Raw genomic sequence first — 21,491 nt, forward strand, 5'->3', positions numbered from 1 at the left:
GAGTCAGCCTCTACCACCGAAGATGCTATACTACAGAGATCAATTTATGCATATCTTAGCGGATGGATTCATATAGAGACCTGGATACATGGATGTGTACATGCCTCACAGTGTTCGAGTGGCGATTGGCCAGCTCAGAGTGTCATCACACCAGCTTGAGATTGAGGTAGGTAGGGAAGCACGGATCCCCAGAGCAGAGAGGATATGCAGACTATGCGAGGAGGAGGTTGAGAGTGAGGAACATTATGTATGCAGATGCAGAGCATGTAGTGTCATTAGAGAGAGATACACCACCATCTTTAGTGGACATCCCTCACTCCGCTAGATCATGGAGTCCACAGACCCCAGCGCAGATTTGGCCAATTCTTGCTAGAGACACAGCGCCACAGAGAGACACTGCTATAGACTCATACCACAGGGAGAGGTGGGCGACAGCTCCAGCTCAGTGATTTCTTCCAGAGATCTATCCCATTGCCTACCCTGACACAAGAGGGGGTTACACTTCAGCGTGTTGCAGACCTCCGAGCCAGACGGAGACCGAGAGCACCAGGCTACCAGACTCCCAGACTACATTAGAGGGAGATCACAGAGAAACGGGCTTGACATCAACAGCATATCCAGGAGCGGCTAGCTCACTTACATTCACACCTGGAGATCATTCTCCGAGGTATTTTTGCCTCGCCATCGCCTATGTATCACATATTACACCCCCATTATGGTACTGGTTGGAGCTAGATAGATCTGCATTGCATTCTTGTATACCCTACGCATATAGGTTGCATAGTGAGCCTCTAGCAATACTGCTCCATCCATCACACCCCCACACTAGCTCAGTACTTTCATATTTTATTTCATGTTCATTTTGTCCTTTTTTTTTGGACATCCAGAAGACATTGACAGTTGTACATTGTTTTGTCTCATAGGTCAAGTTCGGCCTCTAGTAGACGTTAATACAGCTTTCTTTCTTTCTCTCTCTAAGGAGATACTTGATCTACGACCTCTCCATTCTAGACAGCCCCATGGCGGAGATACTTGATCTAAGGAGAGGGCAACACTTCAACTGATCAGCATACATGGATCTACCTGATATACATTTTTCAGTATTTTCCAGTATTTTCTACTCAGTATCATCTCGGAGTCTTACAGTTCTGTTCTTTTAAGTGTAGGACAATTAGTTTATTGTACTTTTTAGTCTCATTTAGTTGTTCTCTTTGATGAGACACCAACTTCAGATGTACTCTCAGTTTTGGTCTCATAGTCCACTATGGCCTCTTAGAGACGTTAATACATCATTTCATTTCATCTCTCTCTCTCTCTCTCTCTCTCTCTCTCTCTCTCTCTCTCTCTCTCTCAGCAGGAAAGTTTAGTAGCCACAAAGAAGGAGATGGAGAAAGGGTGGGCCACAGTGGTTAAGCAAGAAGTAGAGAAAGAATGGACAGAAGCGGTGAGAAAACACCCCACACCCACCTCCATCATACATGATATGTTGGAAGAGGAGAAGAGGAAGGAAGGCTCGTGGTCTTCATGTGAGGGTGATAGAGCTAAAGGAGGGGGAATCTCCCAAGGCTGAGGCTCTAGCCCTATGCAAGAAACTCAAAGTGGAAGGGATCCCTTATGCGGACACATGGCATGTGGGACAAGACACCTCACGGGAGCACCCCCTCATCTTGAAATTTTCGGACCTTGCTAGCCAAGATGCCTTCATGGACACACGGACAGCTCTCTGAGGGAAGAAGATATACCTAGGGGATGATCTCACCCGAACCCAGGTAGAGCACAGATGAGCGAACATGCCCAAGGTGCAAGAGGCCCGCAAGGAAGGGAAGTGGGCAGTGTACAGGGACGGGCGAATCATCATCACAGAGCGGTGTCCCAAATAGGGATGTGGGGTTTGTGGGACGATACACCTGGAGTTGGCAGTTTGGAACTGCAATGGGACACTATGGTCGAACATTGGGGGCACTTCGGAAAGTTTTTAAGAGAGGGACATTATCTTCTTTACAGAGACCCACCAGAGCCCGGATAGAGGGCTGCCACGCATCTCAGGCTATGAGTGGGCATCCGCCTACTGAGAGGAGACACGTGTGGTGGGGGACGCAGGTTTGGCGGAGTGGCTATACTATTCAGGACACATCTACAGCCCATGGTCACCATAGTCCGCAGGGATGCAGAGGCACGCTTTATGTGGGTGTGCTTACAGGTGACACTGGAGAGATGTATACACATTGCAGTATGTTACTTCCCACCTAGGAAGTTCCCATATGCTATTCTGGACGAGGGAGAGCAGTTTTTTCCCCTCCATGCAGACATCATTGAGTTCTCACGCTTGGGAAAAGTTCTCCTTTTAGGGGACTTAAACGCCAGGACTCGGAGCGAGCAGGCATGTATATGACCAAGAGGAGCCGACCGTGCAGGAGATAGACTCAGAGGAGATTGGCATTTAGCGAGCATCACAAGACAGAGGGGACATTACAGCATCAAGGAGAGAGTTCCGCATGCTAGGGACCACACATGGCTTAGCCATCTTCAACGGGATGTTCCGTTGGCCTTCCTCCGGAGCTCTCACATGCTTCCCACATGGCGGAGGCTCGAGCATAGTGGATTACCTGATGGGATCTCTTGCTTTAGCCACATCCATACATACCTTTACCATTCCCACCCGCCCCCTTGGAGCCAACCATGCCTATCTTTCCCAACCATCCTCACCACCACCGCCCATCTCCCACTACACCCAAATTCACTTCCACCATGACAGGGACTCCACTTACTCCGACCATCTCTACCGACATCTAACATATGTAGATCCCGATCTCCCACTAGCCGACCTCACCTCTCAGCTCACCACAATCTAACACCTCTACCATAGCCACATTTCCATCCACCAAACGATCTACCGCCAAACTCCCCACTGGCACCATGCCCCAGAATGATTGGTATGGCGAGGAATGCCGCACAACACGTGAGCGTCTCTTACGCGAGGTTGCAAATCTGAGAGCTCCAAAGACTCAAAAACAGTAGATCACAAGACAACGAGGGCCTCTTGGCAGAGCACATCTCCCATGCAGGGGAGACTTTAGCACCCCTCTTGGCCCATATATACCGGGCTGTTTCGGAAGGCTTCCCACCCACCTGGACAGCCCATATCATCACACCCACCATAAAGCCGGAGATCCCATGGTCCCCAACAACTACAGGACTATTATGATTGGCCACACACTGGCCAAATTTTATGGGTCAGTACTTGAGCTTCAGCTCAACACACTAGTAGAGAGACATGGGCACAGAGCATCAGGGCAGGCAGGCTTCCGTAGCTTATTCTCTACTTTGGATCACCTCTTCACCCTCTGAGCCATCATAGAAGAGGCCAGAGCACGACACCAACTGGTTTACTGTTGCTTTGTGGATTTCCACAAAGCATTTGATACAATGCCTCGAGCCAGACTACTGTAGAGACTGTAGGATTTAGGGGTACCATCAGACATGATTTGGGGGATCATGGCATTATATGAGTTGGTCATAAGGCAGGTGAGATGCCCAAGAGAGGATTATCAGAGGAGATCTCCAGTACCATTGGAGTGAAGCAAGGTTGCCCACTGTCTCCTGATGATCACGGTTCTACCATTCATCTCATGAGGACAAGGATGTCTATGAAGATGCGGATGATGGTAGCCTTAACAATGAAGATATTCATAATGAGGATGCATGTTCTATGCTTTGTAGTGGAGATCTTTCAAGGGAGTTTGAGGATGACACTAAAGTTCATACGGACATGGATTTTGAGGTGTGCACTTTTAGATTTTGTGGATGCCAAAGTGATTCTATGATTTATGGGATTGGGACATTCACTTTCGGATGCATCACTTGTCATATGAGATGCATGGTGCAAGACTATGTGGCACGCCATGGTTTTGGTGTATTAACCTTGAATAATGGAGATACTCTTGCACATGGGGTATTGGATTTATGTTTTGGACTGATGGATATACCGATATGCCTTCTTTTCGACCTTGGTATATGTGGTATCCAAATTATATGGATTGGAGATTATAGTAGCTATCCTTTTGATCTGGATAGCTACTTGTGTTTAAGGAGGCTTGATCGTTGGTCTCTCGGTTTGCCTTTTGATCCGGGAGGTCAAAGTTTTTGATAGGTTGTCCTTTGGATACCTTTGAGGAGTCAATTGGTGCACAAAAATAGTGATTATAGGTTGCTGGAATTTTTGAAAATCACTGTTTGGACAGCCCTATGCCTTTTGGCATTGGATGCAAAATGCGTGGAAGCTTCATGAAGTGCATATGCCATTATGGAGTACATGACATGGCTTGTTTTAAGGGCATCGGGGGCAGTTTACAGCCGTACATATGTCTTTTTGGCTCCAACATACATGGCTCACGCATGAGTATGCTACTTGACATGAGTCCTTGATGGTATACTCCATCCATGCGAGTTTGTACATGTATACCTAAGGTTTTGAGGACGAAACCTCTTGGGTGGGGATGTTTTGTAACAAAGTAAAAAGAGACTAAGTCAATTTGGGCCCAAGGCCAAGGGATGAAAGACTACGGTTGGGCATGTCCATGGACATTAATAAGTGTAGTGTGAAAGGGTGGCCTAGTATATAAGATAATATGGTGCCTAATCTCTTATGAACCTTGATAATCATTTTTCTAATGGAAATTACCCCCTTTCTTTTCCTAATCATAGGGTAATCTTTTTCATCTTTGCTTAATCCATGCTTTCTTAGGATAATCTAGTTCAATGGCTAGTTATTTTCTTTCATCCGCCTTCTAGCGGCCCTCTTGGCCATAACTGTGATCGATATTCCCTTCCAAGGAGGGAGTTTCATAATATGCTGATTGGCTTCGAAGCGGGGATATGCCCTATTCCTTCCGCGGAGCTTGCTGCCTATTTATAGGTCCGCCTGATGTCACATGTCAGGTGTGGGTTTCACACCACCACCTCTTTTTCAGCAGCCCATTCTCCATCCAACTCTTCAATCCGGCTGTCGTCCGCACGCAAGATCCTTGAAAGGCCGGCACAGAGTCTTGCCTTTGCCACTTCCCAACAGTGCTTTGCTGTCTCAGTCCACCCATCCTTTGGTTGACTTCTAGCCGGGCCACGAACAGTATTTGGCTTCCTTTCTGATGATTTCACCCAGTAATCGAGAGTAATGTGATACTGCCGAGCATGTTCCAATGTAAGGGAGTGCCTGTTTCAAGATGGATATCATGCCAGTTTTTCCAGTGGAGGGTGCAGAACTGGACCCTTATTTGGAAGGAGTTCTTGAAGCAAAAAGATGAGCCTGCAGTTGCACCACACAGGGATGTGCTTAGTCAGATGCCATGTTGGGTTTTGTGCCATCAGTCCGGATTTTGATAAGAAAGTTCAGGAGTCGTCCAGATCTCAGTCCACATCTGATTTTGCAGCATTGTATGTATTCATCTTTATTAGATTAGGTGAGTCTTTGTGTATTTTTAGGACTGTTAATTAGGGCATAATCAATATGCTTCCGCAGTATGCATTGTACTCAGTTTCAAAAGGATGACTTTAATTTTGTTGTAAATGTTTTGGTCCAGAACAAACATATACTTGACCTTCTTGGCTTTTCTCTTGAAGTGGCACTTTTTAGCTCACGTCAGTGGTTTTTTCTTCTTGTGCAGGAACGAGAAACCATTCGGCAACCCTATTTAAATGCCATAAATGTTCTCCAAGATGCCCTTGCTGCCAAGTGTAGAACACCCTAAGGAACACTCTTCATGGTATTTCCATCTAGTAGATACGTTTTATCCATTAAAACAGTATCATCATGTGTAGAACACCCTAAGGAACACTCTTCATGGTATTTCCATCTAGTAGATACGTTTTATCCATTAAAACAGTATCATCATGTGTAGAACACCCTAAAGAACACTCTTCATGGTATTTCCATCTAGTAGATAGGTTTTATCCATTAAAACAGTATCATCATGTTTTGGATATGTGCTAGTGCTCTCTCATGTCTCAAATGTTTTGATTTTTATGGTGTATTGGTTAGGTATCTACCTGTTATGATATTAATCTTTTATTCACAATCGGAAGGAATGAACCAATGCATGGGCCTTTGTTTCTGCATGGTGTCTGGAATCAGATGTGTGCTGCCTTTGACAGTGTGGTGTGCCAGCCCACTGTTGAGTCCACATAATGGGGTTTAATGAGATGCCCATGAAACTCTTTTTTCAAGAGGGTGTGTGCTGATCCTTTCATCCTTTCATCTTTGATTTCCAACTTGGTCTTGTTCTCTTACGACCCTCTCTCTGGTTGGAAGTAGTCTGGTGGATCGAAGGCTTGGGAACAGACCCATGCAACACAAAATTAGTGTTGATTCAGGAGCAGGATGCCAGGATATATATATTTGAGGAGAAGAAGTTCGAGTATAAGTGCTGGAGAGCAGTTACAGGTTCGAAAACTTCTGGGGCTAGGTAGGCGAAGAATAACTGCCGACAGATCCCACACCCAACCCATACCTCAAAGCTTATGACCAAGTTTGTTATTACTGGAAAAGTTCGATCAAATTTGGAGTCTTTGGGAGAGTAGATGACGAACCCACAAAAATCAGTGCTTTTGGCCTTTGCCTTGAAGGCAAAGATGGTCAGTGGTTTAATCTCTGCACCCATTGGAGAAGCCTATTTACAAGGTTGTGAGACATACCTTCATAGTTGGATTCTCTCCGAGTGGAGTGAGATGGAGACCAATCGCTCAAATCTACAATCTCAAGCACGACAGAGAATCTATTTGAGATTACATTGTAAAAGCAAAGTATCTCCATATGAGGTGCAGTCCTTGGGAAAGGAGAGAATCTATTTGAGATTACATTGTAAAACCAAAGTATCTCCATATGAGATGCAGTCGTTGAGAAAGGCTCAACAACCAGTTGCTCATCTTTGGATTCCTCATTGGGTTGACGAGCAAAAGCCTCCATGATCATCTCTATAGGGGTATAGGCATTACATCTTTAATGAATGTTGTCATGAGGCAGTTGACCTAGTAGATAATTTGTAGGATAGGGATGTGGAAGTCATCCATCCCAACCAAGATTTGGGGGATATGTGCATCCACTTCAAAACGCGTGGAGTCCAAGAAAGAAGAGCTCTAGTCAAGGCCATGAGCATTGACAAGTTGGTAGACGATTAACTCAACCGTGTTGGCCATCACTGGCAAGGACAACCCTAGAGAGTTTCACAATACGGACATCCTCACATACATGCATAGAGAGATGGTTTGGTGCAATGTCTATTGCCAGAATCATACAAGTATAGAGTGTGTCCCACGCTTAGACCAAGAGTCATACAATCTTGTGCTCATTGTAAGCCATATTGGAGCCATGATACTTCCCAGTGCTGAAGCTCGAGAAACCACCAAAGGTGGAACTAGGGCCAACGTTCTTGGCTTCTAGCACCACACAACAGTCTTTAGCCTTGCCAGCGTCCCTAAATGCTCCTCATTAAGGAGAGAATGTGTCGAGAGGTATATATAGACCATAGACCATGCCCTTACCACCTCTGATATTACTTCCAAAACCAATTCATATGTGCCTAGTTTAATAATGTTAAATGACATTGTTGGCAGATTTTGAGAGCCTCCTAGGACATGAGAGCTATGAGTCTTATGAGCCACAAGACCAATTTGGGCAATACACCAATATGGGTATCGCGAATAGCATAGTTGTTTCTCGTACGCGTACGAACCTGTTCGTACGTACGAGTCGTACGGTACGATACCGTACGAATTCGTACGGTACGAGTTAGTTCCCCCCCCCCCCCCCCCCCCCCAAAATTTTTTTCCCTTGGAAAAAAATTCCAAATGCTAAAAAAAATAGAAACCCTACGTTACGAAGATCCCAAATGCTCACAATACTTCGCAACTTTCGTGTCCACTCAGTATTCCATATGGGGTTGTGGAGAGACCTAAAAAATCTGGCGAGGCAGACTGGTAGTGTACACTTGATTGGTAGGATGAGAGAATCTTGCTACATCACTTGGGGATCCCTGGTATAGGTAGGCTAGACAATTAGATTCTCAAGTTATGCACGAGGGAGAACATTTGGACATGGCCATTTTGATCTAGAGAGGAGTCCCTAAACTTATCACCCTAGATGCACTCCTCGTATTTGTGCAAGGACGGTCCCTTAGTCATAAACGCTCCACTGGGAGACCTTTGGTATTGCATTACCCATCCAGGTTCTTGTTTGGAGACAATCGGGAGATCCAACCGAGAGAGACACATATCCATGTACTGGTTTCTCAAGCACTGTAGACTCCTCCCCTCCCAACCTTCCCTCACATTCAAGCTTGAAGCTCCATAGCTTGTAAGTGTAAAAAATAAAAACCGTATTTTATCGTACCGTATCCCAAAATTTCATATCGTACCGAATATTCCCGTACGGTATCGTACCGTATGGTATCGTATTTTCATACCGTGACAACTATGGCGAATAGGGAGAATCCATAAACTATGCCTCTTTGTTGGAGGCCATGGTGCATGAAAGTGAGAGACCTTAACAACATGGCACACAAACTACCACTTCAATGCGTTTGTTGCAACTCCACACCCTGTTGTTGAGTGTTCTCATAAACCCCAAGGACTAAGTTCTCGAACGTAGTGCTGGATCTAAATATTGTCCCTTACAAGGAAACATGCTTTATGCTTACAAGGATTAATCATTATTCCAATAATGTGACATTTACCTCGGTGTTCTCATAAACCCCAAGGACTAAGTTCTCCAACGTAGTGCCGGATCTAAATATTGTCCCTTACAAGGAAACATGCTTTATGCTTACAAGGATTATTCCAATAATGTGACATTTACCTTGGTATGGCAGAAGCTTCACCTAAACATGTTGAATGTACAAGGACTTATCCACACAGTCCCTCTTAGCGTAGTAACAAGGCTCCAAGCAAAGTCAAGGGTAGCAGCCAAGGAAGCCTCCAAAGCTGCATAAAATTAAAAAGGTGAAGCGTCAACTTGGAAGCATCCATCTCAAAAGCCTGGGGGGCCAAGGAAACCCCAAAAGCATGGAAAGGACCAAGACCACCAAAACGTAACTCGTATAAGTTGTCAAGGACAGCGATATTATGACCATTGAAAGTGGTTCGGATTCAAAGTTAGTGAGACATCAAAAGATCTCCCCGGTACACTATTCCAATCTTCCCAAGAAGCTTAAAGAGTATCCCAATGTAGTGTTGGAGAAGGTACTAGTAAAGCAGGCTTAAGTGGCCGAGTCCTGTGAAGAAGATGAAATAAAGTCGTCCCATCGATTGCCTTGGAGAACATGGTGACGAAGTCGTCTCATTGATTGCCTTGGAGAACATGGTGTGTTGACCCATTTGAGACATGATGCGACCGAGCCCTCGACGATTGCATCTCGCAATGTCCAATCTGGTTTGATTGGTCTTGGAGGCAAGGACTCTAGAACTGACTCTTTCCCTAAGATAGTCATCCGTTCATTGACCACCACCTTCTCAAGAACTGGTTCTACAGCCTCCACACTTTCCTTATTACAAGCTCTTTTCGATGTTGAACTCAAATGGGTTGGAATTGATAACATGGCATCACAAATTGAAAAGAGACATGAGTGAACTTAAACTAGCAGAGTTGATAACATGGCATGGTGGATTTAGACTGGTTGAATAGGCAGTTTTGGTGGGTCGAACCAAACGTGACCCAATTTGTTCTTAGGAAATTTTAATAGCTTTTTTATCCTCATTCTTGGGCTTTTCTCCATTAATACTCTCTAACACATGTGCTTTCTTCATTAGGATTGTGATAAATGTTTCCTCTTTTTGTTGTTGTCTGCTCATGATCTAAAATAATTTCAGTTTTCCTAATCTAAACCCATCTAGGAGAATTCATAAATAATGAAAAACGTGGTAATATTAAATTTCATGAATTTACTCCTCATAACAAGTTGAGAGGTTGAAGGTCATTTCTAGCAATGATTCTGAGGCTTGGGACCAAATTTTCTATAACCATAACTACGTCAAGCTTGCTTTCAAGATAGAAAGGTGTGTTGTGCAGCCGCCTTGTAGCCCACACCCCACATCTTAGCCATTCATGGAGAGACCTCGCCCCCTCTAAAATATATGCACGGGCGATGTTAGAGGCCTCTCCCTCTTCTTTTATTTCTACCACCACCAAGCCTTTCCACCATTGCATATGGAATAATCCCCAATTCCCTTTGCCACTTGTGAGCACAAGGGAGGGGTCGATTAATCATTTTTTTAACTTCCCTCCTTAATCGAGCAAAGTCAACAGCATATCTTACTTTGCCAACAAGGCACCCATAACACACCAAACGTGCATATAATAGTACCCTTGCACCAAGAAACCACTCATGACTCACACAACTAGTTGTAAATGAGTCGACTACCCCTCGAATAGGAGCACAACAGTGTAAGACCACTAAGGACATCACCACCCACTGTACAACAACGTCGCCCAATGGCACCCATAATACACCAAACGTGCACATAATAGTGCCCTTGCTAGCTTCACACCAAGAAACCACCCACGACTCGCACAACTAGGTGTAAATAAATCGACACATTACTCCTCGAACATGAGCACAATAGTGTTCAAATCCATGGCAATAGCACGTCGCAACATTCAACACCAAGGGGGTCCAAAGTAGGGGGTCCCACACCCCACCTCCTAGTTGACCTCGAAGAGGCAGCCCCCCTTGGAAAAAACATGCAGGAGGGATGTTTAAGGCCTCTATCTTCTTCCTATTTATACCACCACTAAGGCTTTCCACCGTTTCCTATGGGATAATCCCCAAGTCCCTTTTCCACTTGTCACCTCCCGCACGAGGAAGGTGCCACCTTTTTACATTATACGCATAGGGAGCAAGGGTATTTTTTGCTCCCAATCACTTCTTGAGGCTTATACAATTTTCATCAAGATCGTCCACCCAATTCTTTTTGTGCTTTTGCGTTGGGCTATTCGGTTGTGGGTAGTGAGGAGTTGACTTTTTATGCACCACAAGGAATTCTAAGAGCAAGAATTCTTTCTGCTTGTAGAAAGAATTTTGTTTGTGCTTTCTCGTTGGGCTATTCGTTGCGGGTAGTGATGTGCTGACTTTTTATGCACCATAAGGAATTCTACGAGCAATAATTCTTTCTTCTTGGTTTGTGGGTAGTAAGGAGATGACGTTCTATGCACCACAAGGAACTCTACAAGCAAGAATTCTATGATGTCATTTATGAAATGCCTCCCTAAATCACTCACTATTTCTAGTGGGCAACCCAATAGGTAAACACATGCTTGTAAAGAAACTTGGTGGTTGATCTTGTATCAAGTTTTGTGTGAGCTTGGCCTCGACCACTTTGTGAAATAATCTTTGTGGTAGTTATAATGTAGCATGCCTATGATCACATAGCTACTGCACTAATAGGACCCATGAAGTCAATTCCCCACTTCTTAAATGGCTAAACATATATCACTAAGGTAAGGGTCATGCATTCCTTTTCTTGGACGATGGTGAACCTTTGGCATTCATTACAACACTTAATAAGTTCTGCTACATCTCCAAAGGCCACCATAGACCAACCTAGATAACCTTGTAAACGGTGGTGTGCTATGAAGTGTCCTGTGATGGTGCAAGAATGAGCTTGCTAAAGAACAGAGAGGAATTCATCCTCATGATACATCTTCTGATGATGTCATCTTGACCTTTGTTGTTGAAGAGGGTTTAAGGAATAGAGGCTTCATCATAAGGTACTGTCGATGTAGAGGGTAGATCTATGCTCAGACAAAGGGTCTATTGATGTTGAAGGTTTCAACGGCAGCCTTCTTGATAAGGCGGTGTCTTGCTTTATCCTTTTTAATAGGAAGGTCTCTCATGATACACCTTCTCATGATGTCATCTTGCCCTCTATTATGGATAACTCTTGCTATCAATTGAAAGGGGTTGGCCTTCTTGATAAGGTGGTGTCTTGCTTTATCCTTTTTAATAGGAAGGTCTCTCATGATACACCTTCTCGTGATGTCATCTTAACCTCTGTTGTGGATAAGTCTTGCTATCAGTTGAAAGGGTAGGCCTTCTTGATAAGGCGGTGTCTTGCTTTATCCTTTTGAATAGGAATGTCTCAAGGAAGACCATTTGCAAGGTAGTAGGCAATGTCTCTATTTTTTCGATAAATGATTTAAGATGGAAGAGAGAAGCATCAAGAATATCATCTTCCACTCCATGGGGCGGTTCTCCATTTGAAACTATCCACATGAACATGGCATGGTCCTTTTCTCATTGTGAATTCAAATTCCAATAGGATAAGAAAGTATCCAATGATTTGCCCTATTGCTGCACAAGGCTTATTCATTGCCCTATCACACAAGGCTTATTCATTGCCCTATCACACAAGGCTTATTCACTAAGTATAGTAATGCTTGATGGTCAACAAAGAATACGAACTTGTTAGCCAATTTATATTTTTAATACTTTTTACAACATATACCATGACTAAACCTTCCCTTTTTGCAGTTTCTTTGGTGGTATAATTACATTCAATGTCGTTCTTCCCTTGGTTGTGCTCACAAGGAAGTACATGTTATTGCACAAATTCCTCACCCCTTCCCACATCTACAATATCCACTTCAGTCGGCCTCCCACCACCTGGACCATCCCATGACCACCTCTGTAAAGCATCGCAGCTTATCCCATAGGACCGTAAGGACATTGTAGCTCCCCCAAGCACTTTAAAAATCGACATTGGGCCGAGCTATACATACACACACATACATACATGCATATAAATACATACATACATTCTTATGTTTTGTGGGGGCATCAAGTTTATCTAGAATTTAGTTTTTCATCTCGCAATATTGTATCTTCAGCTTATAGTTGATAATATTTATATGATGTCTTGCAACTTAAAAGCTTAGTTCAAATAATGTCTTGCAACTTGAAAGCTTAGCTCAAATGATTTCATCACATTATATAATCACAAAATTATGTTCACTTTTCTTATGTTTTGTGGGGGCCTCAAGTTTATCTAGAATTTAGTTTGTGATCTTGCAATGTCGTATCTTCACCTTATAGGTGATAATATTTATATGATGTATTGTAACGTAAAAGCTTAGTTCAAATGATTTCATCACACTATCTAGAATTTAGTTCGTGATCTCTCAATATCGTGTCTTCACCTTTAGTTGGTAATATTTATATAATTTCTTGCAACTTAAAAGCTTAGCTTAAATGATTTCAACACATTATGTAATCGCAAAATTTGCCTACCTCTAAAACTGATAGTTCAATGAGATAACAAAAGGGTGTGTGTAGATCTCCATCATGCAAACAGGATGATGTAATGCATAAGCGTATCTTGATGGCTTGACTATTTCTTCATCAAGCACACTTGAGGCTTGGCTAATACCAACTACTTCCTCTCCCATAAGGGTTGATTCTTCCTCTCCCATAAGGGTTGATTCTTCCTTTTGCTCTTGGGCATGTTCTCCACATATGGGAGGAGATTTCTAAAGAAGGCTTCATCTTCTACAAGGTTGGTTAGCCGTTCTTTATCCTCTTGTTTTGTTGGAGATAGATGGGTCTATTCTATCCATCAAGCTAGCAAACCATTAGAGTTGATCTTTTGGGTTCGTGGTATCAAGGTATCTGAATTTGTGAGTCCGAAACCCATCTTTTGGGTTCGTGGTATTTGAATTTGTGAGTCCGAAACCCATTGCCATCATCACTCATGGTCTCCCAGATTCACTAAGATGCATCATCATCAATGGTTTCCCATTCGTTGTGGCATCACTATCCTCATCTAGCTCCTTTGGCTCCTCTATAGACTCTACTCTTCTTCCTCCTAGTCAAAGGGTATCCTAGCCCATTAGTGTGGAAACCTCGTAATACTTTAGAAGTGTAGTGGTACAACTATTTTCCCGCACTACGGGCTTAAGGGCTAAGAGATGATAGACATATGGAGTCCAATACATTAATCTATGAACCACCAGAAAATCCTTGTACATAATAGTTTTGTACCACGGGCACCCTAAAAACATAGTCTTATGGCTACCACACGTAAAAAGGTGGTCATGTATATAAGGAACTTTTGCTAATGAGAAAGGACACAATCCCATTATCCAAATGAGACTGCACTCTCTTGCTCTCTTATGTTATGAGCCTCTTTTGGATTCTTACTATGGTTAATTGCATATAAAATAGGGATTACTTACATAAAGTTCATCCCTATTTTTACGCTAAAGATTTAGTGGGTGTAAGGGATAACTTTCTTGGGCAGGCTAGTGAAGGGTCCCTAGCCTCCTCGTTAGAGGGTTGGGCAAGAGGTCCACAGGCAATCTGCCCGTCAGGGATTCCGACCTATGGGATAGGATGCCTTTGATCAGGCCGATGCCAATTTGATTGATAGCAATATCACTCCATAATCGACGGATTGAAGACCACTATGGTGTGATAAAATGGAATACATGTAGCTTACGCCACTAGGAGGTTGCGTGATTTGCTTAGATGTCGTTTGTTAAACCTACCACACATTTCTCATTATTGTTTAGACACCTAACAAAGCCCATGCTAACTAACACCGAGGTACATCATAAATGATAACTTGTAAGTGATAGATCATAAATGATAACTTACAAGTTTTTCAAGCTTTTTTCCTAATATGTGACACTACATTTATAGCTTTAAAAAAGTAAAGTTCTACAATCATAACAACTTACCAATTAGCCTTGAAATATGTATGTTATGATCTTCTAAAACATCCCAACAATAAAATTTGTTCCTCACACACATACAGTTAATAAAACTTATTTTTCACATAAAATTTAATGGAGTTTAATTAGTAAACTTAGGAATGCATGGGATACATGCTTAGTCTAAAGATTAAACATCATTATCAAACCTCCAGAATTCTTTCATTCGTTCTTGAGGTGCTATAGGCTAAGCATACATTAATTGTTTTTCTTAACATGTTCCAAACATAATGATTAATACAGAAGATAATGAATTTTAAGTTCCACTTGAACAGGGCTCTTTAAAATCAAAATATCCTACATCGTCCTCTTCAGTCTCTTCAAACTCAACTCCTCTCCTATATTCTATTTCGTCTTCTTCAAATCTAGCTCCTCCTCAGTCTCTTCAAACTAAACTCCTATATGGAGTTTGCTGTTTTAAGCAAAACAATATCTTTAGCTACTATAAAATAATATGATTATAATACCACATTTCTTAAATAAATAAAAAGCTAAATAATATTCATCCTAGTTCTTTCTTTCAATCTTGAGATGTAGACCAAATTATCAGTGCAGCTTGATTTACTTAGCTTGTTTCTTATAGAAGCAATGAAGGGAGTGATGATTTTCAATTCCACTTGATAATTCTTCTTTCCTCCATCTAGGAAAAGAGAGCTCTCCCTTCACCCGCATAGCCATGGATGTATTTTGGTGTAGCTAGCACATCCACATTTAGAAGTTATATTTTTACAACTCAAAGGTAAAGGCTAAATGACAGTGCTTGTATGATTGGCGACGTTGAGGGGGGGACTAGCCAAGGGTTTAGCTCCATTTTTTCATCCGTTTCAAGCTATTGTGAATATTTCTCGGTGTTGATTAGGAGGTCACACTCTAGAAAAAAACGATCTTTAGAGCCTTGGTTGATGTTGGTTTCAATCTTGTTTTTCATTCTTGTTTGCATTAGGTCATTCTATTTGCTGCTTTGGAAGGGAAAACCCTCATTTCTTTGGCCATTGCATGATTTTGAAGCTAAAGGCTTTGATTTTGTTGTATTAAGCTAAGAAATATATTGGTAATTTTTATTAGAAGTGTAATAATCCACTCCAAAAACATAAGCTATAAGCTTCATTTAGTTTTGGATATTAGAGTGAGGAAGTTGTGAATTTTTGTTCATTCATTTCATGATTTTGTTCATGCATTATTGACATTGGTAGTATAGAGCATCTTAAATAAACTTAAAACACTCAACCACTTACTTAAATATCATTAATTATAATTAGGAACCTTAATGATCCCATACGAGTCCAAGAAACCTTGAAAAAATATACAAACCAGGCCAAACCACCTTTTGGGTTGGGAGACGTCGACATGAGTCTATAGGGACATGATGTAACCTTACAAGGACATGATATGAGCCTATATAGACATGCCTTCTTTTAAGCTTTTTGTAGTCAAGTATGAAAGCTAGCCATTTGTATAAGCAATACTTTCTTAAGACTAGAACTAGCGTGGCATGATCCTTTTTAAGTTTTGTCTGACCTAGTGTGAAAGCTTTGTCATTTGACATTAAGCAATACACATTCATTCCCTTGCTTAAGACTAGAACTAGAGGCTATGGACCTTTTTAATTTTTGTCCCCCCTAGTGTGAAAGCATCATTTGACATTAAGTAATACACATTCATTGCCTTGCAATAGAATACTTGTAAGCTCTCCCTCTCCTCTACTCTCTTGCTTGCTTATGTTTTGTTAGATTCTTGCGTGTTTGATGGTTTTCTTGCTTGAATAGGATTGATTGTAGGCTTCTCCCTCTCATGAGCTTCTTCTCCACCCACTTGTGAGACATAACCATCGTAAAAGCTATATATTATCTTTTGCTTGCAAAATAACTAAGGAGGAAGCGTATAACCATTTGGGCATTAACGGGAGCATGTAACCTTAGGAAATTATTTAAATGGTGTCAAATCAACAAATATCACATGAGTAGATGGGCCAAATGGCCATATGAGGGTTAGAATTGGAAATGGATTAAGCAAGGTGCTAGTGATGATGTACTCCAACCTATTTAAAGGCACCCGAATCTAATATACAATTAGAGTTAAATGAACCTAGAATCATAGGAGATGAAAGCCATAATCATGAGAGCCATTAGATTAGGAAACAAAATAACCAAGGCAAGGTACTAAGGATGATGTACTCTATCCTATTTAAAGGCACCCAATCTAATGAAAAATTAGTAGTAAATGAGCCTAGAATCATGGGAGGTGGAAGCTACAGTCATGGAAGCCATATTAGGGCTAGATTAGGAAATGGATTAAGAAAAGTAAGGATGATGTAATCCATCCTATTCAAAGGCATCCGATCTAATGCAACTGTAAGGTGGATCTAACCTTTTGCCTTGTTATTATCTTATCATTAGGTTAATCACTTTTTCTCTACTCTTATTATACAAGTATTATTAGATTAATCCACTTCTATCCCCCTTTTTCTCTAATTTCATTATGCAAGTATGATTAGCTTAGTACATTTCTATCCCACTTAGTGAGCTCCTAACTTAATTTTTAAGTTCTTCGTTCCTCCATCTAGGAAAAGAGAGTTCTCCCTTCACCCTCATAGCCATGGATGCATTTCAGTATGACAACTATGAGTGAGGATGCTACGGATGAGCTAGTACACCCACATTGGGAAGTATTATTTTTGTGGCTCTCTAAGGCAAGATCAAACAACACAAGCTCCTTTAAATGTAAACACTATAAATGTAAACACAAGCTCCTTTAAATGTAAACACTATAAATGGGCCTTCTTTAAAAATGGTATCATCATGTGCATGCACTTTCCATTGATCTCTAAGAAAGAAAGAGAAGGCGCTTCAAGGGTCCTTTTGAGTCTAAAAAACCCTAATGAACATAACTTTGGAATTTCCTTTTTGGGACACCTTGTCACACTATTGTACACTTACAACTTTTTCATCTAAATATAATGAGTCAGTGAGGGTTACTTTATCACTATAAATTATTAATGAGTATAAAAAACCCTAATGAACATGCCTTTGCCCTTTTTAGGACACCTTGTCAAGCTATTGTACACTTACAATTTTGTGGTCCAGATGTAATGAGTTAGTGAGGGTTGCTTTAACACTATAAATTATTAATGAGTCTAAAGTCATGTAATGAGCATACCTTTTCATTTACTTGGGACACCTTGTCAAGCTATTGTACAATTTTGTGGTCTAGATATAATGAGTTAGCGAGGGTTGCTTTATCACTATAAATTATTAGTTCACTTAAAAGAGTTTCCTCAGTTCTTTGGCTCTCTTGCCTTGTGAACTATAGAATGAGTTCCACAAATAGACAAGTTCCATGAACCATACCTAGCTGAGATTCCAGATCCTTAGCACAATAGAAATTCGAAAACTCGAGAACTTTTAATCAAAGGCCTCAACTAATACCTTAACCTCATTACTCTCATCCTCATCCAATCTTTCACTCTCTCACTAATCAAATATTCTTATTTCATACCACTCTTAAACCATCCAAATTTTTACACCTCATACTATCCCAAAATATTAAAGAGATGTCGACACAAACATCAATGAATGAACTCAATGATGAGACCAACAAAGTAGTCAGGGATGATTTTAGTAGCCAACCTTGCTACCATGGGTTTCTCTGTAGATGAAGGCACATAACAATGAGCATGGAGAATCCATGAAGCAAGCATAAGAAAGAAGATTGTGTTAATTTCGAGAAATCTTTAATGAAAACCAAGGTATAAATCAGGCTTGTCAATAGAAAAATACGGATTGTGACAAAAAATGTAAGATTCTTAACTTTAGTTTATAAAAAGAAACTATAGACAAATTAAGAGCTTCACGTGAAGTTAATGTAGTATTCTTAACTTTAGTGTACATAAAGAAAATGTAGGCAAATGAAGAGCTTCACATGAACATAATGTATGATTCCTAACTTTAGTGCACATAAAGAAAATATAGCCAAATCACATGAATGTCAATGGAAATGCAAGAGAGTGCTAGGGATGGCTAAAGGAATATCACAATAAGTAGGGAGACGGATAAAGGAATCACATTCATGCAAATCTAGTATGAGAAATGTAAGTAGGGGACCATCATATCCTTGGCTAAAGGGACCTACATGTATGTAAAGCTAAAGGGACGGGACCATCATGTCCTTGGCTAAACAGACCTACATGTATGTCAAGCTAGTATATGAGAAATTGAAATTGAAATTGAGCACTATCATATTTCAATATGACACAGATATTATTAAAATAAAAATATCATATAAATGATTTTAAAGTCTACTTTTAATCTCACACAAATAAAGCACAAAAAATCAAAAGTGCTTTTAATCTCACTTGAATATAGCACAAAAAATCAAACATTTTTTAATGTTTAAAGTTGATCAATTTGAGATACAATTTGCATGTTATAGACCTTTTTTTAAATTGAGTTATGATTTGCAAGCTATAGCCCTTTTAAAAAAACCATATAGCCATTTCAAAGCTTGTCCATCTGAGCTATGATTTGCAAGTTATAACCATTTTTTACCATAGTGTAATATGATAACAATATTTAAATAATATTTTTGATCTCATACTTGGATAGAGCACAAAACATTATGAGTATTTTATTTTTCAGCTCATGAATTTGAGCTATGACTTGTAAGCCGGGGCATTTTTCTACTTCTACATGGAGCCGAAAGTGTACTTAAGAATGGTGACCATATAAGGCTTCAAATTAGGGCTTATCAATCCATAAGTAGCCATCATTTTCTAGTGCATGCAACACACTTAAAATGGGCTATATATAGTTTTCAAACACAATAATCAAAACTTGCAATCCGTACCTTGGATTGTTAGAGACGAGCTATAAAAATAAAAAGTGTTCTACTTTTTGTGCTCTATATAAATACAAGATTAAAAGAATTTTTAAAAATCATCTTAAGGTGATTTTAATTTTAAATCATGTGATGCTTAAAAAATGACCACAAGTTGCAAACTCTAGCTTGGATTGATGAGCTATGAAAATAATTTTTTTTGCTTTATCCAAATACAAGATCAAAAGTATTTTTTTAAATTGTTTGTAAGGTCTTGCCTTATAAAACAGAGATATGGATGTTCAACAGTTTGTATAATCTTTATATCTTGTTCATTGCCATGATGATCACTGATTGTCTATGTGTTTATTTATAAGCTATTTGATTAATATATTAATCTTTCTAGGTTGGATATCCACCAACACTTTTTGCAATCTTGTTGTGATGATTGATGTCTTGATGTGCTTTGGTTTTCACTTTTAGCATGGCACAACCTTGTCATGGATTTGTCATTTGTGGGTTAGGCGTCCCTGCTAAACGGGAATTTGTCACAGGCCTCATTGAGTTGGAGAATCTTCTTTTATATCACTATAATGCAGCTCTTGAGCATGCGATTCATGTGTATATCTAGCTCTTTTGTTTGTCGATACTTATGTGTTATCCTACATCAATCATTATCCTACACATTTATTAGCTATCCAATCAGCCTGCCATTGGGGAATAGTAGATCACATAGAATTTGCATGTTTTTCCTATTGTTGAGTGGGATGCCTATTCATTTTGATCAGGATACATAGATGGAATTGGAAGATTTGCAAACTCTTTGGGACAAGCCAAGGACCATCCCAATTCAAGGTCACAGATGAAGGTGATGATTTAAATTGGATTCAAATGATGACCACCATAAACACTTGGGGAAGGTGATGATTTAAATTGGATTCAAATGATGACCACCATAAACACTTGGGGAAGGTGAGGATCAACATAGGTAACATTGGGATGGCTTCCCAAAGTTGTACCATTGTGAATGATGAGTGTAGCTATGACCAATAAGTGCACCTTGGCATCTTGCCCATGGGTTAGTCGGCCACCCCTTCGAACAACCTTGTCCATTGGAATGCTATTGTTTTCCACGCATGAAGAGAATTCAATATAGTACCTCCAATTGTACTAGACATACACCGACATCCACTTTTACAAGCATACATCTATTTACCTGATCCAACATGGTGAATCCATCTTCAAGGTCAATTTCTCTCGGTTTAAGGGAAAGAGGCATGAGGATTTGGATATGCATATTACAAAATTCCAGACAGTTTTTCATGCTAATCAAATGGTAATGGATAGGGTAAAGTTGGAGCAGTTCCCACCCACACTCAAAGATGATGCAATGGATTGGTATGCTCAATATGGAACTAGTCAATTCACCACATTTAATGTTGTAACGGCGGCATTTCTAGATAGGTTTTAGACACATAACATCATTCTATGCAGCTACTTCAAAAATTACAATCATGTCTGCAAAAGAAGTTTGAGATAATTGAGGAATATGTGGCAATTTTTCGGCCAACTAAGAATTGCCTAGATATTAATTTTTGGTCCGGTGATGATCTTTTAAACAGAATGATCTATGGCACAACTACACATTCTACAAATTCTTATTATTATAACTCCAAGGTTTGACAGCAGGAGCAACCGAAGCAGCTCGAGATGGTGTAATCATTCGTCCTGGTGTGCAGCACATGGGAGATGGAAACTAGGGCAGCGAGTTTCATCATCTAACAAGGACAAGGAAAACTGGGAGGATTCTAGTGCTAGGGAATGGGTCACCCAAAGATGAATTGTGTGTGCATGGAAGTGCAACTGCATCACCAAGAGTCACAGAGTATGACCCTAAGGATGGATTATGCACTTTGGTAGCATCACC

At 40.7% G+C, this 21,491-nt stretch overlaps 1 protein-coding gene across 1 annotated transcript in view; it reads left to right on the plus strand.

The window, feature by feature from the left end:
- The window catches only part of LOC147638126 (polyamine oxidase 7-like), a 121,263-nt gene extending 115,194 nt beyond the window's left edge, over positions 1-6,069 (plus strand). Inside the window, exons 11-12 of the mRNA XM_086798036.1 lie at positions 5,661-5,780; positions 5,941-6,069. Of these exons, the coding sequence (XP_086654162.1) occupies positions 5,661-5,744 (84 nt within the window). The 3' untranslated portion in view covers positions 5,745-5,780; positions 5,941-6,069. The remainder of the gene's footprint in view (positions 1-5,660; positions 5,781-5,940) is intronic.
- Positions 6,070-21,491: the final 15,422 nt, after the last annotated feature.

This window comes from Cibotium barometz, chromosome 5, assembly GCF_041138505.1.
Source record: "Cibotium barometz isolate CiBa-2024 chromosome 5, ASM4113850v1, whole genome shotgun sequence".
Lineage (NCBI taxonomy): Eukaryota > Viridiplantae > Streptophyta > Polypodiopsida > Cyatheales > Cibotiaceae > Cibotium > Cibotium barometz.